At 43.9% G+C, this 20,661-nt stretch overlaps 1 protein-coding gene across 1 annotated transcript in view; it reads left to right on the top strand.

Moving 5' to 3' along the window:
* Window positions 1-4,081: 4,081 nt before the first annotated feature.
* Window positions 4,082-20,661, top strand: part of BMPER (BMP binding endothelial regulator) — a gene marked incomplete at its 5' end in the record, with an annotated part of 146,425 nt that continues 129,845 nt past the window's right edge. The window contains 2 exons of the mRNA XM_082479218.1: window positions 4,082-4,193; window positions 5,106-5,191. Of these exons, the coding sequence (XP_082335344.1) occupies window positions 4,082-4,193; window positions 5,106-5,191 (198 nt within the window). The remainder of the gene's footprint in view (window positions 4,194-5,105; window positions 5,192-20,661) is intronic.

Below are 20,661 nucleotides of genomic sequence, written 5' to 3' on the forward strand. Positions count from 1 at the left end.
CGTGTTAAAATAATGCGTATCAACATAAGAGTAATAAAAGTGGGGACACTCCCAATGCTGATGTATACACGTTCCTATGCAGCATGTTTATTGCACACTTTCTCGCGTGGTAAGGGACCCTAAGGAAGGCCTGTGCCCGAGACCTAGAAGAGTTAATTTCCTAAACAAAAGAAAATATGTGTGAATTTTAGTGATTCAGTGCCTTCCTCCGCTTCTGGAAGAATTCTGTAGCCCATGAAGAATGGGCTTTCTAGCGATTTTGACTTGCCAGTAAAACTGATAATCATGAAGACAGATGTGAATGTGATCACCGCCATCTTCTTCACTGTTACTATTGTTAACCATAAAGCTTTTTTTTTTTTTTCCTTTTTAGGTGGGTGCTAAGTTGAACCTTTATTACGACCAGCTAATGGCTGACATTGTTTAATGGCTGACCGCTGAGACAGCATCACTGAAGAAAGTGCCGAATAACATACGAATTGGTATTTGTGAACAGCGACCGCTCTGCCAAGCTGGATGAGCCCAGGCTGACCAATAAACAGAACTAACGAACGTATCCTTTCAATAACAACTGATACCATGTAATGCTTATGCAAAAGAGGTAAGTTTTTTTTGATGACGTGACTTCTATTTTAACTGCTGGCATATAACAAAGTCACTATGCATATTCGATAGCAGGGGACAGTTTTCAGTGTGACCCTCTGATTTTGCTAAAATTACCACAGCTTTGGATGTTGCTTGGGAGAGTAAGGACCTCTTCAAACAGGGATGCAAAAGGGGAAAAAAACCTCCTTGAAACTGTACTTAACGTGGCATTACAACCAGAAAGGATGCCGATAAGGTAGACTTGGGAAACAGGGTAAGGGAGAGGTAAAAAGCTGAGACAAATACCATACCTGTAGCACTGAATGGGTGAAACTAAGGTGGGAGGATATTTCCCTCCCAGGCTGGGTTTTACTTCATGAGAGATTTAAATGAGAGAGTGATCTTCCTTCGTGACATGTCACCATTATCAGTATCGGGAGGAAACAGAGGCTGCTGCTAATGACGAGCATCTCCCCTCTTCCCCGATGAGAGGGGAGATAGGGAACCCCAGGGCATTGGGAGACTTGGAGACAGACGACGGCCCTCAGCAAGCTCTTTTAGTGTCTGTGAAGTGTGGCGTAGGCATGGTACGGGGAGGCTTAGAGTCCCATTTCAGCAGGTGTTTCAAGCAAGGAAGACGGACAAATTCCTCACCCCAACGCTGGCGCTACCATGAAAGAGTCACAGACCCAGTGAGCTCACCCCACAGATGATATTTTCATGCTGTAGATGTTGTTTCAGAGGTAAGTTTTAGGCCTAATCGGAAGGTGCTTTAGTGATGATCACACCTTTTATTTATTTATTTTCACTGGAAAAGTAAACGTGCGTAAGAAACCTGTGTGTATTGCTCTGTAAATGCCCTGCCTTAGGTATGATTTCTTGATATATTCTTATTAACTGAATGAGTTATGGCAGGGATTGAGCGTGAATTTCAGTTGCTGTCGCCTCTTGTCTTCATTTTATAAAGGACATGAAACTTTTTCCATTTTCAGAGTATTTTAGCAAGTTCCCCGCTGTTATTTGGATGCCTGAATTGTTATTTGATGCCCTCATTGTGATTTGTATGTTTCTCACATTGGGCGACGTTAATATTTAATGAATTTTAGACCATCATGAAGAGAAGATTTGATGCACGCAATGATATAAGTACTCTCCTGTGGTAGTTGTCACTTGAGAAATTATTAGGGTAGATTTTTATTTTTTTTTTTCCTACGGCTGTTGCTTTAGAAGGGCTGTGGCTGCACTGGAATTAGAAAAGGGAAACATAGCCACTGATTACAGATAGAGAAGTAAGAAAAAGCCTGTTTGCCAAAAGACTCAGTACATCTTTCCAATGGAAAAAACACTCGGACATGTGAAAAATCTCTTCTGGAGTACTGCGTAATGATATGTACCCCAACAGGCTCATCTATGTTTAAAATGCAGGGAATTGTGAAGATGACATTGCCCAGAAAAGAATATATCCAGGTTACGCACATTATACTTATGTACTGAATTTGTTATGCATTCTATGCAACGTGAAGCAAATTTTGTATGCCCCCTTTTTTTTTTTTTATTTTTAGGGAATATAAACCCCTTTTAACAGCATCTAGATTATATGCAGCTTCAGCCTTACGTATTGAGGTTGGGAGATAAGAAAAAGTTAGGCTTTCTTTTCTCATAGAGAGGGATTTTGCTAGTGATGTCTACAAGTTTACCGGTGTCAGTTTTCCATAGTCCCTATCATAGGTGCGATCTTAGATATTTTAGGACTTTTGCTTCCTACCCTCAAGGTAGGTGACAAATTGTGTTGGAAATGAAGTGTACCTATCTCACTTCTTAGAACAAAGATGCAGGCTTTCAGACGTTTGGCTTTGGGGTTTTATTCTTCAAATGAACAGGCAAATCTAATTGTCTTGCATCTTACTGGGAAGTGAAATGTATTTAGAGTAGTCCTGTACGTACCAGCCTGCCGTGCACCTGATTTGCCACTACCGTAAGCTTTCTTGAAATAGCAGTTCACATTCACCCCCGCAAAAGAAAGAAAATAAGAACGTGTATAAATCTGAAAATGCTTTTCGGCTTGTTGTCAGACTAGTTTATTTCAGACAGCATTCATTTCCCCGAAATGAAACATTACATTTTGAAGGAAAATGATTTGTACAACAGGCTTGGGAAGATCTGCCACAGAAAAACCTCCTGCCACCCGCCAGAAATGTCATCCCCGTCCAGACCGTACGTGCATTTGTGCGTGCAAAAAAGCTCGGTTTCGGTGATGTCTGTAGCTAATATTACCCGTGTTTACACCGAGGATAGCAAAGCGTGGACCTGGAAATGGCAAGTGTTAAGGAGGAGCTGCATCAAGCTACAGCCCACCGGGGAGCGATGGACCGAGGGACGCGCAGGGCAGGTCAGGCTCGGGGAGGGACAGCGCGGTGGCTGTCACCCTGCGGCTCCCCGGCCGCAACCCCGCCGAGCCCCGATGGGGAGCGGGAGCCCCGGGGCTGGGCGCGGAGGGAGAAAAGCCTCTTTCGGGGCGCAGCGGCTCCGGTAAGCGGCCGGCTCCGGCTGCGGGAGTTTTGTGCTGCGGCTGCCGTGAGAGAGAGGGGGCAGCACAGGGGACGAAGAGGCGGGAAGGGGATGCCGGCGGCCCGGCCCGGGCGGGAAACCGGGGAGCGGCGCTACCCGCGAGCAGCCTCCCGTGTCCGTGTGTCCGTCCGTCCGTCTCTCGGCGCTTCCCTCCTTCCCCCTCCCGGCTCGCCGACGGCCGGTGAAACCTGCCCGCAAGCACAAGCGGTGCCGAGACAAGCCGGGCGACGGGGACGGGGACGGGGACGAGCCGTCCGCAGGCAGCCGGCGCCACCGCTTCCCTCGCCCAGGTACCGGGGTTTGCGCCGCACCGGACCTCTCCGAGGATCCACGCTTCCTCCCCTCCTACGCGCCTTCCTCTTTTACCTTTTCCTCTTCTGCTTCTTTCCTCCTCTTCTCCTCCAGCCTCCTCTCCCTTTCCACCACCCCCTCCCCGGCTCCACCCGCCGAGCGGCCGCGGGCGCAGCCCCCCGACGCCGCCACCGGCGGCCCGGGCGGCGCTCGGCGGGGCCGGGGGGAGGGAGTGGCCGGGCATCTCCCGGCAGGGAAACGGGGTCTGGGGCTGGCAGCCTGTCTGTGCGTGTGTGCGCCGGGGGGGGAGGGAGGCATGGGGGCCGGGGGGTGCCGGAGGAGGGACTATGGGGAGAGGAAGGTATAAGAAGGGATGCGGGCAGGGGAAGGGGGGTGATGGAAAGAGGGGGTGCGGGGCCGAGGGGCAGGCGCTGACAGCTGCTTTCCCCGCACCCACAGTCCCCTCCCCCGCTGCCGCCGTGGGGTGGGACTCCCCGGCGGGCCACTATCTCCCGTCCTGCTCCCCACCCCCACCCCCCGCTGCTCCCCGGTGCGGGGGCGGCCGGGCTCCGCCGGACCCGACGGCGCGTCCCGGAGGCTGCCCCGCGGCCGGCGGGCAGCGGCACCCCCCGGGATGATGCCCCGGCTCGGCGGGGGTTGTCCGGCCGCTGCCATCGCCGCCGCTGCCGCCGCCGTCCTCCTGGGCGCCCTCTGCCTCCCCGGGTCGCTGGCCTCCTCCCTGCTCACAGGTAAGGGGGTGCGGAGCGGCCGCGGGGCGCGCAGGCTGCGCGGTGCCCACCTGCCGCCGGGACCCGCCGTCGGGCGCGGGGGCTGCCCGGCACGGCGCGGGAAGGGCGGACATCCCGGAGGTGTAACCGCGGGGTTTGGGGCAGGTGAACACCAGAACCATGCTTACCACCCCCCCGCCCCCGGCCCCTTTTTTTTTTACACCCTCCTCCCCCCCTTTTTTTTTTCCTGCTTCCCCTCGAGGGCTATATTTTCCTGCTTCCCCTCGAGGGTTATATTTTCCTGCTATCTGGGCTACAGACGGGGAAACGTTGAATCAATTTCTAGTGTAAGTGAGGAGCCGTTAGATTTCGATAAGTGATTCCAATAGGACACAATACCGGCTAATCAGCGTGAGGGCCATAAAGGGGTTTCTAATTTGATTCAGTTTGACAGTCAGCCTGCTAATTTTGAGTCATTTGCCAGTTGGCTGTCGTGCATTAAAAGGATGCTTGGTTTAGGGCTCGTGCTGTACTCCTGGTCCAAGTCCTCGGGGTCTAATGGACAGCTTTCCGCTGATTTCAGTGAGCTCTGGATCTGCCGTTATAGAAGTATCCTGCTTTGCATGGAGTACTCATTATTCTCCACACGTCATCGGAGAAGAGAAAAAGCGTCCTTCTTTGCTATAACTGGGGCACAAAGAAAGTCTAGGTTTGTGCGGCAATAAAAGGGCAGTCATTTCCCAGTTCCCTTTGGAATCTTATAGAAAAGCTTAACATCCTTGCTTGCTTAAAATGGGCAAATTAAGGCAAGATTTAAAATTGAAGGCTAAGAATGGAGCAGGGGTTAAATGTGAGTGCAATGAGGACAGTTTCCAAAACCAGCTGGGGGAACTGAAATATGTCAGTATTTAAAAATTTTTATTTCTATTTCAGGATCCGTTGCAAAATGTGAAAATGAAGGGGAAATTCTGCAGATACCATTTATCACAGACAACCCTTGTATAATGTGTGTTTGCCTGGTAAGTTTGGATTTCAGATAGTAAGAACATTCACGCCTGTACTAAAAAGTAACTTCACGGAGAGGGGAATATTTCACATAATCAAATCTTGGGTGCCACGGTCGCCTTTATGTAACACAAGGTTATCTCAGAGCTGAGCTAATGGAAAGTAATCCAATCCATGATTTGGCAATCATTTCTTTGACTTTAAAACTCTCGGGCACAAAGTTGTACGTGACTTTAATATGACATTGTGAAACCGCATCTACCATGTGAATTTGGAGGGAGGCTGTTTTTTCACAAAGTCAGGGGTGCACGTGAAAGTCTTTGTGTGTAGCTCAGCAAAAGAGGGTGAAAGGTAAGGTTTGGAATCGTGGCTGCTTCGAGCTCCCGCGTGCTTAGTTTCACATGCCAGCGGCTGAGGAGCTGCCCAAGGGTGCAAGGTGAAGGCTGCAATGTGACTCCACACGCTGTAAGGAGACGACAGTGAAAGCGCCAGTGATGCTTTCGTCAGAGCGCTTTGTTCCAAGGATGTCACTGCCTGCTGTGCTGGGAATTCAGTGGTTAATAATGTCCCTAGCTGATACACATTTTGGGGAGATACATTGCCTTGCCTTGTAACTCTGCTTTGGAGTTGAGCATTTTTGGGACCAGTTCAGCTGGACAAGCCAAGGCTTTAGGAGTTACTGAAAAACAGTTGTTCTAAATAAAACTTTGTACAAGATATTTAAAAGAAAGCCATAAACCTTAATTTGCTATTGAATGCGAAGAAAAGTATAAACCAGAAAGCACTACATTTTACGTTTTGGAAGTTAGAGAGTAGCTGAACGTACAGAAAGTGTTCTAATTTAGAAATATCAAGATACTCTCTCCCCCCTTCTATTATTGCTGTTAATATTACCATTAGCTGGCATTATTACAAGTCTATAAAAAACTTAAAGAATTGTTTCCGACTGCCTCTTAGAAGGCAATTTTGGCAACTGTAGGACCCTGATCTTGAGCCCCGCGAGGTTGATGTATATCACTGCATTGAGTTCAATAGATTTTAAGTGAGACTCAGTGATAACTTTTTAGCTAATAGTGATAAATAATTAGTTATTGATTCTTCTGAGTAGAGGGGGATGGGGAAAGGAGGAGCATGGGATGTGGTGAGTGAAGAAATCAAAGGGAAAACAAAAAAAGACACGAAGCTGTGTTTTATCATGGATCACCTTCCCAAATATGTCTGCCACCACTCTTGCTAATGGAAGTTGGTGTTAACCAGTGAGGAAGCAATTTATCTGTGAAGGAGCAGAAGTTCAGTCCTGGGCATCAGGGCAATAATGCATCAGGGTAAAATACTTGTATTTATAGATCTCTCTAGACCTTGGCTTTATTAAATCAATGAACACCCTTTTAGCGCGTGAACATGAAGAACTGCAAAAAACATTGGATGTAAGAACTCTAAATCTATGCGATTTGTAGGGTATTCTTTAGCGAAATGGTAACTGAGGGCATTTGGCTCCCTTCTGTGCAAGGAGGACGCTACGTTTTATTAAGAATATGGATTCCTAGCGAGTTACTGCAGTTACTTGCACCGGATACGCTCTGTTTTATTTCTGCCGAAGGATAAATGAGATCTCTCTTTCTTGAGTTGGAAGCTGGGAGACCTGGTAGAGGAGAAGGAAACCAGTCTGGAGATACTGACTTTAATGCTGTGCAGCATCCAAAGCAATGACTTATTGGACAGCCGGTTGCTGAAATCTTTGTTCAGGCCTGCCACAAGGGAAAAGATCAATTTTAAGAGGTCTGGGGAGAGCAGAAACAAAAGCAGCGATGTGGTGATTTGTGACCAGGAGGGAAGAGAGAACCAGGTTTCCTTACATCCAACTAGAAATATTGATTGTTTAATAGCAATTCAGTGAGGAACTTTCTCTGGAAGGCTGATCATACTCTTCAAGGGCAAACCTGATGGATGTTCATATCGTAAGAAGTGAGCAACTAAAAAGAGAGCTTAATCAGCTGTTCCAGGAAGGAAGCAATTGCTGTCCAGGAGCGGACAGAAAATTCAACAGAGGGCACTTGTGTTGAAAACACCGGTAAAGCGAGTAGCTGAAATACTGGTTTGGATTATGGCAGGTCTCCCTTAGCAGTGATACATTTCCATGACTCCAAGCTGCCATAAATAACTGCACAAGTTACAGAAATCTGAACAGCTCTGGGAAGAGGAGGAATATCTAAATAACTCCCTCCCAGGACTTTCCCATCTCACAAATGAGAGGAGACAGAACTGAAACGTTGGAACCGAATCATCAAGTGTTTGACAGAACTGACTGCAGGTTGTGTCCCGCGGAGCACGGGGCTGCAAGAGGGAGAGGGGCAGGCAGCAGAAGCAAAGCAGTCTCCAGCTTTCTCTTAACAGGCTAAAGCAGTTGGGAGGGCAAAGTGAGGGGTAGCACTCTAAGAGCAAACGTGGCAAAAACTGGAAACTCATAGGTTATGAGTAAGTTGCAATACTGCAACGAAGACTGCAAAGACCAGTTACAAACGCGATTCCTTATACACCACTGAGAAGTCTTGGTAGGAAGACCAAAACCCAAAGTTGTCTTTTCTCATTGGTTAGCAGAGACAGGGCAGGCTGATTTTCATGATAGGAACATGAACAGGAGCAAGGCAGACGGAGCAGAGACTGGCTTCTGGGGGCGCTGCTTTAATATAGCTTCTAGCTCTTGTTTGAGAGTTATTGGTGACAGAAAACCCTGAATCTTGAATACAAAAGGGAAGCTGGTGGGCATCTCCTAGAGACCGCCAAGTCTAGCTACCAGACAAGATGAGTTCATTCTTGAGCATCTGCTGTAACATGTGGAAAGAGAAGTCGTGGCGATATGGGAATTCAGACTGGGAGACATGTGCTGGAGATTTCTTATATAGTACACAGTAAATCATTCACTTCTAAAGTATAGGTAATGCTTTTCTAATAAAAAGGCACAGCACCCACCATGAGATAACTCTGTTTTGGGCTTCCCTACTTGTCAAAATGAAATGTAGTAGAGTGCACGGAACAGCACTGATGCTTGCCCTTAATATAAGGAAACAGGTAAGACTAAAATTATGTATGCGTGTGTGTAAATGTACACTGTAGCTCTGTATGCAAGAGCTACCAGCTGATCAAGCCACTATGGCTAAAATCTAGAGTTTCCTAATTTGTAATTTATATGTCGCTACTTTATGGTCTTAATAACACCCATAAAAATGGTCATTTTTAACATCTGTAGGACAATAGTTTCAATGTGAGCTTTTACAGTTACAACACTTTAGCAATGGTATATTGCTGTCCAACTAATCATCTCTAAGCACTTAATAAACATGGATGGATTTGATTTCCAAAGAAGTGGTCATTAATTACAGTTGTCTGCAAGAAGTGGCCATTTTTAATTTTTTTTAGAGAAAAACATCAAAGTCAAAGAAAGATTGTGGTTTATCCACAAGGAATTTCTTGTAGGACTGTGATGAAAGCTCAGGTCTCTTGACTCCTCATCTAATGGTTTAACTACAAAGTCATCCCCTCTCACTTCGTGCACTTTCACTTTACGAGTGGATGTGGGTGGTATAGTCGCAGTATGAACATACTTATTTTCTTTTTTTTTCTCTCTGACAGTGGGCAGGCTGCACGATACCAGGTTTATGGCGTGTCTGCTCTTCCGAGCTTGTTCTGAAGCATAATGGGCAAAGGCAAATTCAGGCTGGCTTCATGATCCAGAGGTTTTGAGAACTGTGATTTAAGAGGTGCTGTTGCTATCTGCAAAATGCTGTTAGAGCTAGTGGGCTTTGGTCTTCTGCCCACTTCCACTTTGAATGTCTGTGGTTGCGCATCTCTGAGGAGATACGCTGCCCCTGGGAAGCTACCATGCCACCTGGCTTTCCAGAAGGTTTGAGATACTGGACCAACACAAAGCAGGCTGAAGGCAACTGAAAGGATGTGCTTTCTTGTGCATTCACTTTCTGTGCTGTTAAACACAGAAGCTGGAGAAAGCATTGGCATCCTTAGTACTCAGAGCTAATGAGCAAAATAGAAATACAGATGTTGCACTGGAAAATTGCTGTTCCGAAGCTAGGTCACATAAGGAGTGCAGGTAGACCTGCTTGTGAAGTGCCAGTGTAGTACACCGTGGTTGACTTGCCCATTGCAACCATGCAAGTCTTTATAGCTAAAGACTCCTCTGGTGGAAGGGATGGAAAATGCTCTTAAGCTGCAGCAGGCTCTGTATCAGAGGAAAGTGAACAACTGAAAGGAAATGCTGGATGTGACAGGCGGTAACAAGGACCATGTAAACCAACGCTGTGAAGAAAAAATATTGTCAAAAAAAGGGAAGCTCTTATTTCAGATAACGACGTGGCCCCTGACAGTACAAAAGAAGATGTTAGAGAACATGTAGCTGTGAAATTATTTTATGCTTAGTGTTCAATAGTAAGAAGATCTCGTGTCCTGTTTTTTCTGAAAGTCAAAGTAGTGAAACTGTGGGTAATGAAGTGGACTGAAAAAAAGTTTGGGTTTTAAAGAACTTGTCTGAATTGGCATCATGATTATAGGTAAAAATATATAATCTTGATGGCATTCATAATGGAATTACATTGATTCACTTTGAGAAATGGATTTTTTTATTCCAGTTATTAAATGCTTTAAGGCTGCAAGTGATTATAACTACACTACATAATGCAAAAATTCTCTTCTAAAAATATTCTCACGCATCTGTGGGAAAACAAGTTTATTTCAATCCGTAGGAGCATTTCACACACCTTGTGCAGCTTGAGGAACCCAAATATGTCATGTATGGCACAGTCAGATCTTTATAGTTCAGATGTGAAAGTTTTAGGCTGAGGGTAGCGAAGGCACGAGTGAATTTCTGTGAGTAGAAACAAAACTTCATAAAAATGAGAGCACATTTTGGTAAGTTTTGGACTTTCTGTATATTGAGGACTTTTAAATGCTAGGGGGAAAATGCTATTAACAGAATATTGGAGAACTTTTGATTAGATTTCTTTTATATGGTGGTCAGCATATAAAATAGGCATGGAATATTTAAGTTCAACTCTGGTACAAGTACGGTAAATGATCAAGTGCAGCAGAGTTTTTGTTGGTACAGCTTTTTGGCTGGAAGGTATCTAGAACTCAAAATAGAAGTAGACTCACACCTGATATTATGGCATTTGCTTTCAAGAAATATATACCTCAACATACACGTGGAAAAGACATAAAAATGCTACAGTCCGTCGGAAATAGGTGAAATGAGAACCTGTGCATAATTGTAGGACGAGAACGTAAAAACCCTACAGAATTAACTTAGCCTGAATTAAACTTCTGAGTGCTGAGTTTTTTGAAGGTGAGATGAGCTCAGCAGTGACAACGATGACAGATGGTGGTGCCAGTGGTGGTGAGGAGAGCCATGTCTTTTCATGCTTATTTATCATCTTCTGCATGGACCCCTGAGCCCCTTGACAGAAGCAAGGAGAGATCCAAGAATAACCTATCCATTGGCCAGTGGTGGATGTAGTTTTAAAACTGAATGTACCAAAAGTACCAGCTGAAAGGGACAGGTGAGAAGCCAGGAACTGCAAGGAAATAGATAAGTATACCTCAGCAACAGTGGCATTCTCATTGCAAGAGCTTTGGGTTTTTTTATTATTTTTTTTCCAAGAGAATGAAGGGGTTTATTTTCAGTGTGTTCTTTGTGGGGAGAAAAGGTCTCTTATATTTTTATTTTTCCAAAATACTTTAGAACAAAGTGAGTTGTGTCAAGAAACAGCTGATAAAAGCCAGTAGTGATCTTGACAAACCACATCTAAACCAGTGCCATTTCCCCCACCTTTTTTCCTCCCCCCTTCCCTCATGCCTGCACCTCAAACTTGCCAACTGCACCTGAGGAGTGGTAATCATATGTCTCAACCTTTTATCACCTAAATCCAGAACAGAAGGAAATAAATGTGAGCCAGAAAGTGTAACCAAGTGTTGGAAACCTGAGGAAAGTTTGGAGACAGGAGCTCAGGAAACTAGAAATCAGAGCTTTGCTTGGCATAAGTTTTATTCAGCATGAAACATCATTCTGCAGTTTAAATTTCCGCTTTTAAATCCAAATGTGCAATGTAGAATTTGACCTTTGCTCATAAAAAATTATGTTAAATTTGTGTTAGAAGATCCAGTGTTCTACCTCGCTTGAACCGATGGAGTAGGTGCTGAGTTCAAGCAAAGGAAAAAATGGAAGAAATAACCTCTAACCTTGGTCCTCCACACGCCCCCCCAAAAGCCCCATCTCCTCCTTGCAGGCTAAAGCAAGAAAACTACTAGATTTGGGGGGGTTCTTTACCTATAGCATAGCTGATTTCTGTGGCACAATACACAAGTTGAAAGCGCGTAGCTAGCCTGAGAGCAAGTGTTTGACACATGTTCAGTGAAGATGGCAGTGTTCTAGTACATCAGGATTCAATTGTTGTTGCGTCAAGGTATAATGCGGCCCAGATGACTTTTAGTGGAGCAGTGCATATTAAAAAAAAAAAAAAAAAAAATCATCAAACAATTCTTTCATACCTATTTGATTTAATTTAATTTCAATAGTTTACATACATCAACTACAGAATCTACCAAGACTGCATCTTCTTTCAATTTCAATAGTCTTGATCTTTATTACTGTATAATATAATCAGCTTTCTCTTCACCCACAAAAATAACAAACAGAGAGACAAAAAAGCCCAAGATACAGTAGTGTACTGGTAGTTTTCACCCCCATATTACTGCAAAAGAGAATGCTGTTTTGATCGGTGTTTGAAGGGTTCCTGGAACACAAACATGCGCCAACATGATGAAAGTTTTATTAGTTTCTGCCCAATTTAAAAAAGATACAGATGTATATTCCATCTCTTAAATGAAAAAAAAAAAAAAAAACAACACCCCACACCCCGAAAACAAACCCTGAAATCAAAAACCAGTCAAAGCTCCATGTCTGGTGCAGCTGGGTGTCCCATATGTGCTTTGTTGCTGAGACCCGAGAACAGTGTATATATGTATGAGGGTGGTATTGCAAGTGAGAAGTGAGTTGAATCGAGAGCCGGAGCTGGTTAATTACCTGTTGTGGAGGTGATTCCTTTGGTAGGCTCTCCTGAAGGATGATTCAGGTAGATTCAGTTGCACTTGTTCTTAATTCGTGCAACACCTTTTATGTAAGACAGGACTTTGGCCAGTCTGAGAATGAAACACAAACTACTGATGGCAGAAGATGGTTACTCCAGCTTGATCCTCTAAGTTTCCAGTAGCAGCGTTGAGACAGTGTTCAGGTCAGTTTAGTGCCATATACAGATATGGACACCCTGGCCATGTACTACCATGTGCAACATCTCATCTCATTTAATTTTTTCCTCTGAGGAGTGAGTACGGATTGTATAGCTGGGTGTTGTCTGTGCCATCTGTGGACCTTTTGAAGTCCACTTTCTGCACTTTGCTTCACATCCCAGAGCTGCCTCAGAGTGTGGCATATCCCTACGCAGGTATGTTTGCCTTCAACTCGCTGTGCTTTATCGTCACATTTATTTTGGAAACATCATGCACAGTTGTATGTGACAGCTTATGATGAAGCCTTTCTGGAAATCTGCAGGCTTGAAGAAGCTATTTCATGTTGTTCTCAGACCACGTGGGATAGTGAAGAGTTCACTACTTGCACATTTCTAACATAGAGTCAGCTGCATTGAGCAAACATACATGTGCTCAAAGTGCTGAACTGATTATAGGTCTTGGCAAAACTCTTCTGGAAGAGAGCTGATGATATGTCACTGTAACGATGATGAAGATCCAGTCCATCAAGTATGGAAATGAGATTCTCTTTGGCATAATTTAAAGGATCAGAGAACTCAAATACAAAAGAACATATTTAAAATGTGTAAATAATATGTGGAAAAGTATGAAGGGCACAAAACCGCCATAAACTAAATGGAAAAATGTAATACAAGTTGCAAATGTCTTTGGAATGTGTCTACAATAAGTGCAAAATGGATCAGTCTAAGTTAAGGCACTTTTTTATTGCCAATAAGAAAAACATTATTAAAGAGCTGGTCCAATATCAAAATGACATTTTAAAAGCATACGGTTACCTGTATATCGTTTTTATTAGCTTTCAAGTTTCTTCCATTGAGTTGTTAACAGTCTTTTTAAGAATTATGGTCCTGTAAGTGAATGGTTCACAGTGTCAGTACTTCTGCTGTTCTGCTTTGTGCTGCCATATAAAAATAGATATTTTTTCCCCACCAAATATCTGGTTTTATTTCCCCATCATGTTTTAATAGAAATTTTTGAGGGAAGAGAAATATTAAGCAGCAACCAAAAAATCAAATGAAAATGCAACCTTTTTATATTGAGCTTATGGTCAAATAAAAGGCCATTGTGAAGAAAAAACAATATTGTATAAAAGCTTTTGCTTGTAATACTACTATTAAAATGACTATCATACTGGTACTTGCTCATATTGTACCTAATAACTGCTGTAATTGCTTCCTCTGAGGCCTCTTGGCCTCTTCATCTTGTGCATTAAGCTGCAGCGAAAAAATTCCTAGTCTGACCGTTTGTCCGATTGAGCGCTGTGCAGCGTTTTGCATCCAGCTGAATCAAATTCTGAGCTCCGGATCCAAGTAGAGCATGGACCTCATCCCCTGTCATCCCCAGGAGCTGACCTAGTGTGCTGAGACCTGGATTTCATATGCCTTTTTGTCTGTCTCTCCCATTTCTTTATTAGATTTTTTTTTTTTTTTTCCGTTTTACCCCTGTGTCTGGAATCCACTTGCTCTAGATGCTGTACCACCACCTGACTGAAAAAATAACATGTCTTCATGCATTATCTATGCTTGCATCCTCTTTACTTATTTCCTCATCCGTTCTACACATCAACCTCCTGGCTGTAGTTTTCATTTTCTGTATTTTATTTTAGATTTTTCAGAGAAGGAAGCTTTATATATTTGTGCTGTAAAGTGCTATGGCAAAAGGCAGTACTGTGAAATAGCATTAGAGTTGGAGATCTATTTGTTCTTGTGAGCACAAAGGATGGAAATGTGATAAAATGCCATTTGGAAAAATGATGCAAAAGATGTGATGTTTTTCCCTGATGAATTGAGGCCCCAGTGTTTCTGAATCCCCGCTTTAAGTAAACCTTTTTGCAGAGCTTCAAGGTTAAAGATTGAATCAGGTCGTCTTTAACTCTGCCTTAGAGTTGTGCTTCCATGGTTACACTGCGTTTTGCTCCAGGGCAGGTCTAGTTCACATAGGGCACCTGCGGTCAGTTGCACGGTAGCGATGCTGCCTTACGTACGTGTAAACCCTAACCTGCAGTGCTGAAACTTTCTGTAAATTGGATATTTAGTGCAAATTCCTCAACCATGTAGACACTTCCATTTCAGTTTTATATTTCTATGTGCTGAGCACTGCGTTGGCTTCAATGTCCAGAGCTGTGCCAGACTTGAGAAGTTGAAGGCTGCCAATTCTATTTCACACCGAAAACCAGGTATTGCTCAGCCCTGGGCTATTAGGGTGCTCAGCGTAACCCCAGGCTCCCTTCTTGGCTGCAGGGCCAGCTGCCCCTTTCTCCAGATGGCCATGGTATGGCTCACCTCCTCTTTCGTAGCTAAAGATCTCGCTTGAGGCATGGAAGCAGTAGCTCTGCACTCCTCCTTACCCGGGGGGTGCAAGCCAATGTGTCATAGAGCCCTGTCTGGGAAAATCAGATTTCTGACAGTTCATAGGCTAAAAGTTGTGTCTTTTGGGTTTTGTTTTCTTGGTGGTTTTTTTTTTTTTTTTTTTTTTTAAGCTGTTCTTGACATCTTTATATTCAGTTGTATTAGGTGGCTTCAATGGGAAGCCCCCATCAAAATGTATTCTGATGGCCAACTAGAGTCATACATTTGCATCTGTTTTTCTGGTTTGTTTTATGATTTATTTGTGGCTGAAGAATAACAGACCTTGATTGTCCTGAGGTTGTCTCCTCCTCCTTTTTTTTTCTGTCTGGGTGGTGATGTGCAGGTGAAGCATGGTTTGGCAGAGGTGGGGAAGAGCTGATAAACGACCTCTCTATAAGGCTACGTAGTGGTTATGATCTGATTGTGCCAGTTAGCGAAACACCTTCAGGTTGTGCCGCTTGGAAATCATTGGGGCAGGAAGGAGCCAGGCAGGGTGGCTGGGCTTGAGATAAGGCTATTAGCTGAAGGATTGCCTCTGGGACCTAAAATACTGATAAGAGCAACAGGCTTGGCCACTACAGGGGACTGCTGTTGATCATTTGCTTGTGACAGAGAATAATTTTTTTTCTGTATATGGCAGTGCACAGCTGATCATTTTCATATTTAGCCCTTTACCCACCCACCCCCACCCTCCCCAAATACTCAGTTCTGGGGAGAGCTGGAGCAGTTAACTGGGTTAGGTGGACTGGTGATTCAATCTGGCAAATGCTTTTGATTAAAATAAATGAATAAAATTATGTTGGCAGGCAGAATGCAAAGCATGCAAGCCTTTTAGCCTGTAAACCAAGGGTTGGTGGATGGGTTGTTTGTAAAAGCAGTGGATAAAAAATGCTGGACAATTAAAATCATTATGTATTACAATGTTGACGGTGCGGTAGTCTAAGAAACCTTTTTAACAGATGCATGCTTGAGGCATATTTTATCTATGATCTAAACGCATTAAGCATTTCTGGAGAAACTTGCTGATGTGGACATTTAAGATGCAGCGTAGTGCACTGATACTGAACCAGAGCTTGTTTAACATGAAAACACAGAGGAAACAGAAGCAGCATGCAATTTGTATCGCTTCTGGAAAAATGTCTGTCTACGTCTGATTTAACTTGGCAAGGTTTCCAATCCTCAAGCAAAAACTATTTGACCCAAACGTCAGTCTGAAGTAGAAATTTCAAACATATCTAGAACTCTAGCCCATGATAGTAAGAAATTAGAGTGAGTTTATGTAATTGTTGCTACACTAAGGGTACATATTCGGTGCCTAAAACTGTATATAATCATTTTAGTATAAAATGAATACCTTTGATGTCACCAGATTTCCTGGTATAATTAAACCAGTCCACGTATGGAGACGTACGAAGGTGAGAGCCAAAAAGTAAAAAAAAAAAAGCAAGCAAATCACCTACAACAAAAGGGAGGTTCACTGGAAGGCAGCCATCTGGAGAGATGAGGAGGCGGCTCCGGCCTGTTCACTGGGCATTACCTCTTACATACGAGACAGCACCAAAACTACTGGTGAGACACAGCTTTAGTTGAGAGTACGTTAATATGATGTGGCTTCAGGAAAGCTATGTATGACTCCGGAACCAGAAGTCTAAAAGGATTTTAAGGATCTTCTGGACACTTAATTTTACTACTGTGTGTTTGTGGATAACTTGTGACTTGTGGCCATAAGCTCCTGTTACCATCAAAAGATTTAGGTTAACCCACTGAGTAATGCTTAGGTTGGGCTGTTGGCCCAAGCAGCCCATGCTAACTGTCTTGTCTCCTCCATTGTGAAGACAACTCAGAACAGGGATTTCTTTACAGCCGACGTACCAAGCAGAGAGCTGACCGGAGCTGCTGAGTACAAGGCTATACCCTAGACCCCTCTTGTCTGTTTTGGGGCCAAGTGCCTCATTCTGTGCCCTTTAGGGTTCACTGCTCTGATCTGGGTGTCAGGAGCATCTCCTCTGATGTCATACATCTTAGTAGTTGGAGCCTGTGGGAGAAAAGCAGTTTATTCTAAAGTACATCAAGAGCCATTGATGCAGAAATCTTGGTTAGGAAATTTCCTGCTCTTCTCTAGGCTAGAGAAGTGTGTTTCAATTGCCCATGTAAAATGCAGCAGAGTGGCCAGGCTGGATGAAACCTCGTTCTTCTTCCAACCCAGGTTGGGCTGTGACTTGGCAATAAGAACCTTCTCTTATTGCAGGGGAAGGTAGAGTTAATAACAAATGAAGTTTCTAAGACCTCAGCTAGTCACTTTTTAGTTTTCAGCCCCGGGTTCTCATTTTTACGCGGCGCTTGAATCTCTCACCATAAAGAGCTCTTCTTATGCTAAAGGTGTGAAACCTTTGGATTTCAAACCATCTTTCCACCTCGCCTGTGTTTTCCCCCAGCTGCCCAGGCAGTAGGGTTGCTGCCTGAGTTCTTGGTCTTCAAAGAGAGCAGTGCTGTCCCGCACAATGAAATCATCTCTGGCTGCCTCATGGACTTCCAGCCAGGCATAATCCCTTTCCTGACATTTGGGTCTCATTAATTGGGTTAACAAGATGCTATCTGCGCTCCATACTCATGTAAATATAACCTGCTAGCAAAGATCTTAATGGCACCTGATATATCACACTGCCTTTACATTTATCAAGAGGTACCACTGCAGCAGTCACTTCCAAAAGCAGGTTGTGTTCTTGGTCTCATGGGTCCCTTTATAAGCTGTAAGAAATGCTGGTGGTCAAGGCCAACTGTTCAGATGTCTTTACAACGTCCCGCTGGTGACCAAAAATCGCTTTGTCAAGATGACAAATGGCTTGCACATACCCCGTTCACCTTATAGCTTTGCTCTAATGTCAGCTCCATTTACTTGTCAGAAACAGGTATTTTTTTTTTTACTTCCAGCAGTGCAAATGAGGCAGGGGAAAGGAAGGAGTGAAGGGAACACAGGCTGAGGAAAAATCTGCTTCCATTCAATGTGTTATTATAGTTGAGATTCACAAGCTTTGGACATACCAGAATCTGTTTGTTTATACATGTACAAAACAGAAAGAAGGGAATTTGCTTTTCAGAAGTGAGAACTGTCCCTGCAGGGCTACGATTATGCAAAGACATGTTTTAACCACTGGATTTTTCAAGCAGAAAGTGGTTGTGCAATATTAATTTCTTATTTTGGACAGCAAATTTCTTTCCAGAGCAACATTTAAAAATAACTGTTTAATTAACTGGGTCTACCCAGTACAGAGGGCATTGTGCATGTGTCTGCGCTGAGGAGCTCGGCTCAAACCTCTGAACTCGCGTGGGTGGTTTCATTGACTGCAGTGGTATTGTCATGTGGCTGAGCGATCACTGCTGTGAATGAGGGCTGCTACGTCTCACCCAAAAGCAGCCAGGGCCAGGCCACAAAATATGGTCAAAGTCAGCTCAAGGTCTGTGAAAGTGACTTTGACAGCTTTGGCTTTTAGTTTCCTCTCAATGACTTCCATATCGCTTTTGCTTAGTTCACAAGTCCAAAAGTACGCTTTTTCTCCTAGTAGCTACAGCGTTGGCTGAAGTTCTGAAAGTCACAATCTAAACTTTATTTGGCAATGGGGTTGATTGCACCAAAGGAAAGCTTTTTGCTCCTTCTCTCTGCATCCGGTGGAAGCTTTGCATCCATCAGTAGCTTGAGTGGGTATGAAGTAGAAACACGTAGAAATGAGATGTGTCAAAACATCATTGTGGCATAACTTTTCCTGACTAAATTCTCCTGTGGCCTGAGCCTTCTCTTGCTGGTAGCGACTGGATGAAGCTCACTTGAGGATGACTGCTGTCACGATCTGTCCATGATTTAGGATTCCTTCTTGCCCCTCTAAGATGTTACTAGCACAGAGCAGTTGCAGCAAAAAGGCGTAAGCCCCAGTGACTTGAAGGCAGCATTAAAAGACATTGAAAGCCCTTGCCTCCTTCAAGGAGTCCTGGCTGAAACGCTCTTGGACCTTGTCTCTTCCCGCTCCTCTCTGCAGAGTGACAAGCTGGTGGCTGCCCCTTCTCCCTGCAGACCGCCGTGACTAACCTCCTCTTTTTTCCTATTACCGCTGCGTAGCCCAGGCAAGATCACGTAAGAAAACAAATGCGGGGTCAGCGCTCAGTTTACTTGCGAGTTCATTAAAACAGCGGTGTCTGGAGGCCTTCTTGCCTAAATAATTTTATAATAGAAAACAGACTCTTGTTGCTTTCTTTTGGGCTACTATTTTTATTTGGTTGTTGTTCCTCAAGCATTTTGGTCCTATTTCAAAACTCGCTTCAATTAGAAGGGGCTTTTTTTGGTGCTTTCCAGTTTAAAAGCTGTGCTACTACTGTGAAACTTCTAGGAGTACTCTGGATTATGGAGCTGGGATTGACAGGGATTTTCCTGACAAAAGAACAATAAAGAAAAAAATCTGTAGATTAAAAATTTGAAAGAAAATAAAAAACCCTCCCTCTTCCCTCCCCCAGCCGAGATCTCCTGTTGCTGCTTCTGGCATGCATCACATCTTTGAGGATACAGTATCATGAGAAAACTGTCACTTGGTGATGTATTAGGGTAATATATCATGAGAGCATCGTTTCTTTAGAGGATATGGGCAGTAAAAGACATGATTCTGGCCAGACAGAGCAGCAGGGGACTTTGCTTTTTTTTCTTCCGTTTTCTTTAATCTAGCCCTGGTTTTGTGTTGTACAGAAGTGAGTTTCTTCATGGGATATGACTTGTTGCAGAGTAAGTTAGGAGGCCCATTGGGCTTTTTAAACTCTTTAAGAAGTACATGGCCTCAAGGGCTGCTTTGTTCTAAGTTTCTAGAACAGGCTCAAGCCCAAAACTGGAGCATTTGCCCACTGCCTAAATCTCCAGTGCAAGGGTCGAGTAAGCAGACTTCAGAGGGAGAAGGCAGTAAAGAGGCAACGACAGGTAACTATTGTTTGGATAATATATTTGTAGATTTAGCCCATCAAACTGTGATGAAATTATATGTATAAAAAACCCCAACGTTAAATGCATCTCTTTTAAATAAATGTCAAATGAAGTTTTAATTCACGACAGTAGAAGAAAAGTTACGATCGGTCAGTATTCAGTCTGTAATAGAAGATACAGTTATCTCCTCCAAAAGGAGGAATTCTGAACTGATGGACTCAGATTTTGATGTACTATTTTTTTGTTGTTTTCATGGGTTTGTTTTTCTATCATTGGCAATGCCTGCTGGAAAATAAGCTGAACACAGTCTGTAGGACCGGGATGGCAGTAGTTAAGAAAAAATGGTAGAGTATTTTTAGGACGCTCTTTTGATGGGACTGAGTTAATTTTTGAGATGGAACAGAATATGACACTGTGGCTTGATCTACAGTTTGTTGAATTCAAATGATTTAATCATTTATTTAAAACTTTTGGCTTTACTCTCTATGAAACTAGCTTGATAATTCATCAGTGCCATCTTCAATAATTTTTGGGGCTGGAATTTACTTAGTTTTCAGACCAGTTTGGCTTGGGGATGGTATGAGCAAACTCCTCCTTCCCCAACCCGTCTATGGCACTTAAGGGGGATCAGCAGCAGAGCAGCATGCTCCGGGAGCTAATACACCCAGGGCAGCGATGCTGATCCACATCTGCTGACTCCAGCTGTGTGCAGGATCAAGCTAAGGTAGTGGAAGGTTTTATGGCCTTAAGCTTCCTGTCCCTTCCCTGGGAGAATGAATTCTGCCCTGTTGGCTTCAGTCAGGGTAAACCAGGCTAGGCTGGACCACACTTCCAAGATCACTCATTT

This window comes from Vanellus vanellus (assembly GCF_965231255.1).
Source record: "Vanellus vanellus genome assembly, chromosome: 2".
NCBI classification, from domain to species: Eukaryota; Metazoa; Chordata; class Aves; order Charadriiformes; family Charadriidae; genus Vanellus; species Vanellus vanellus.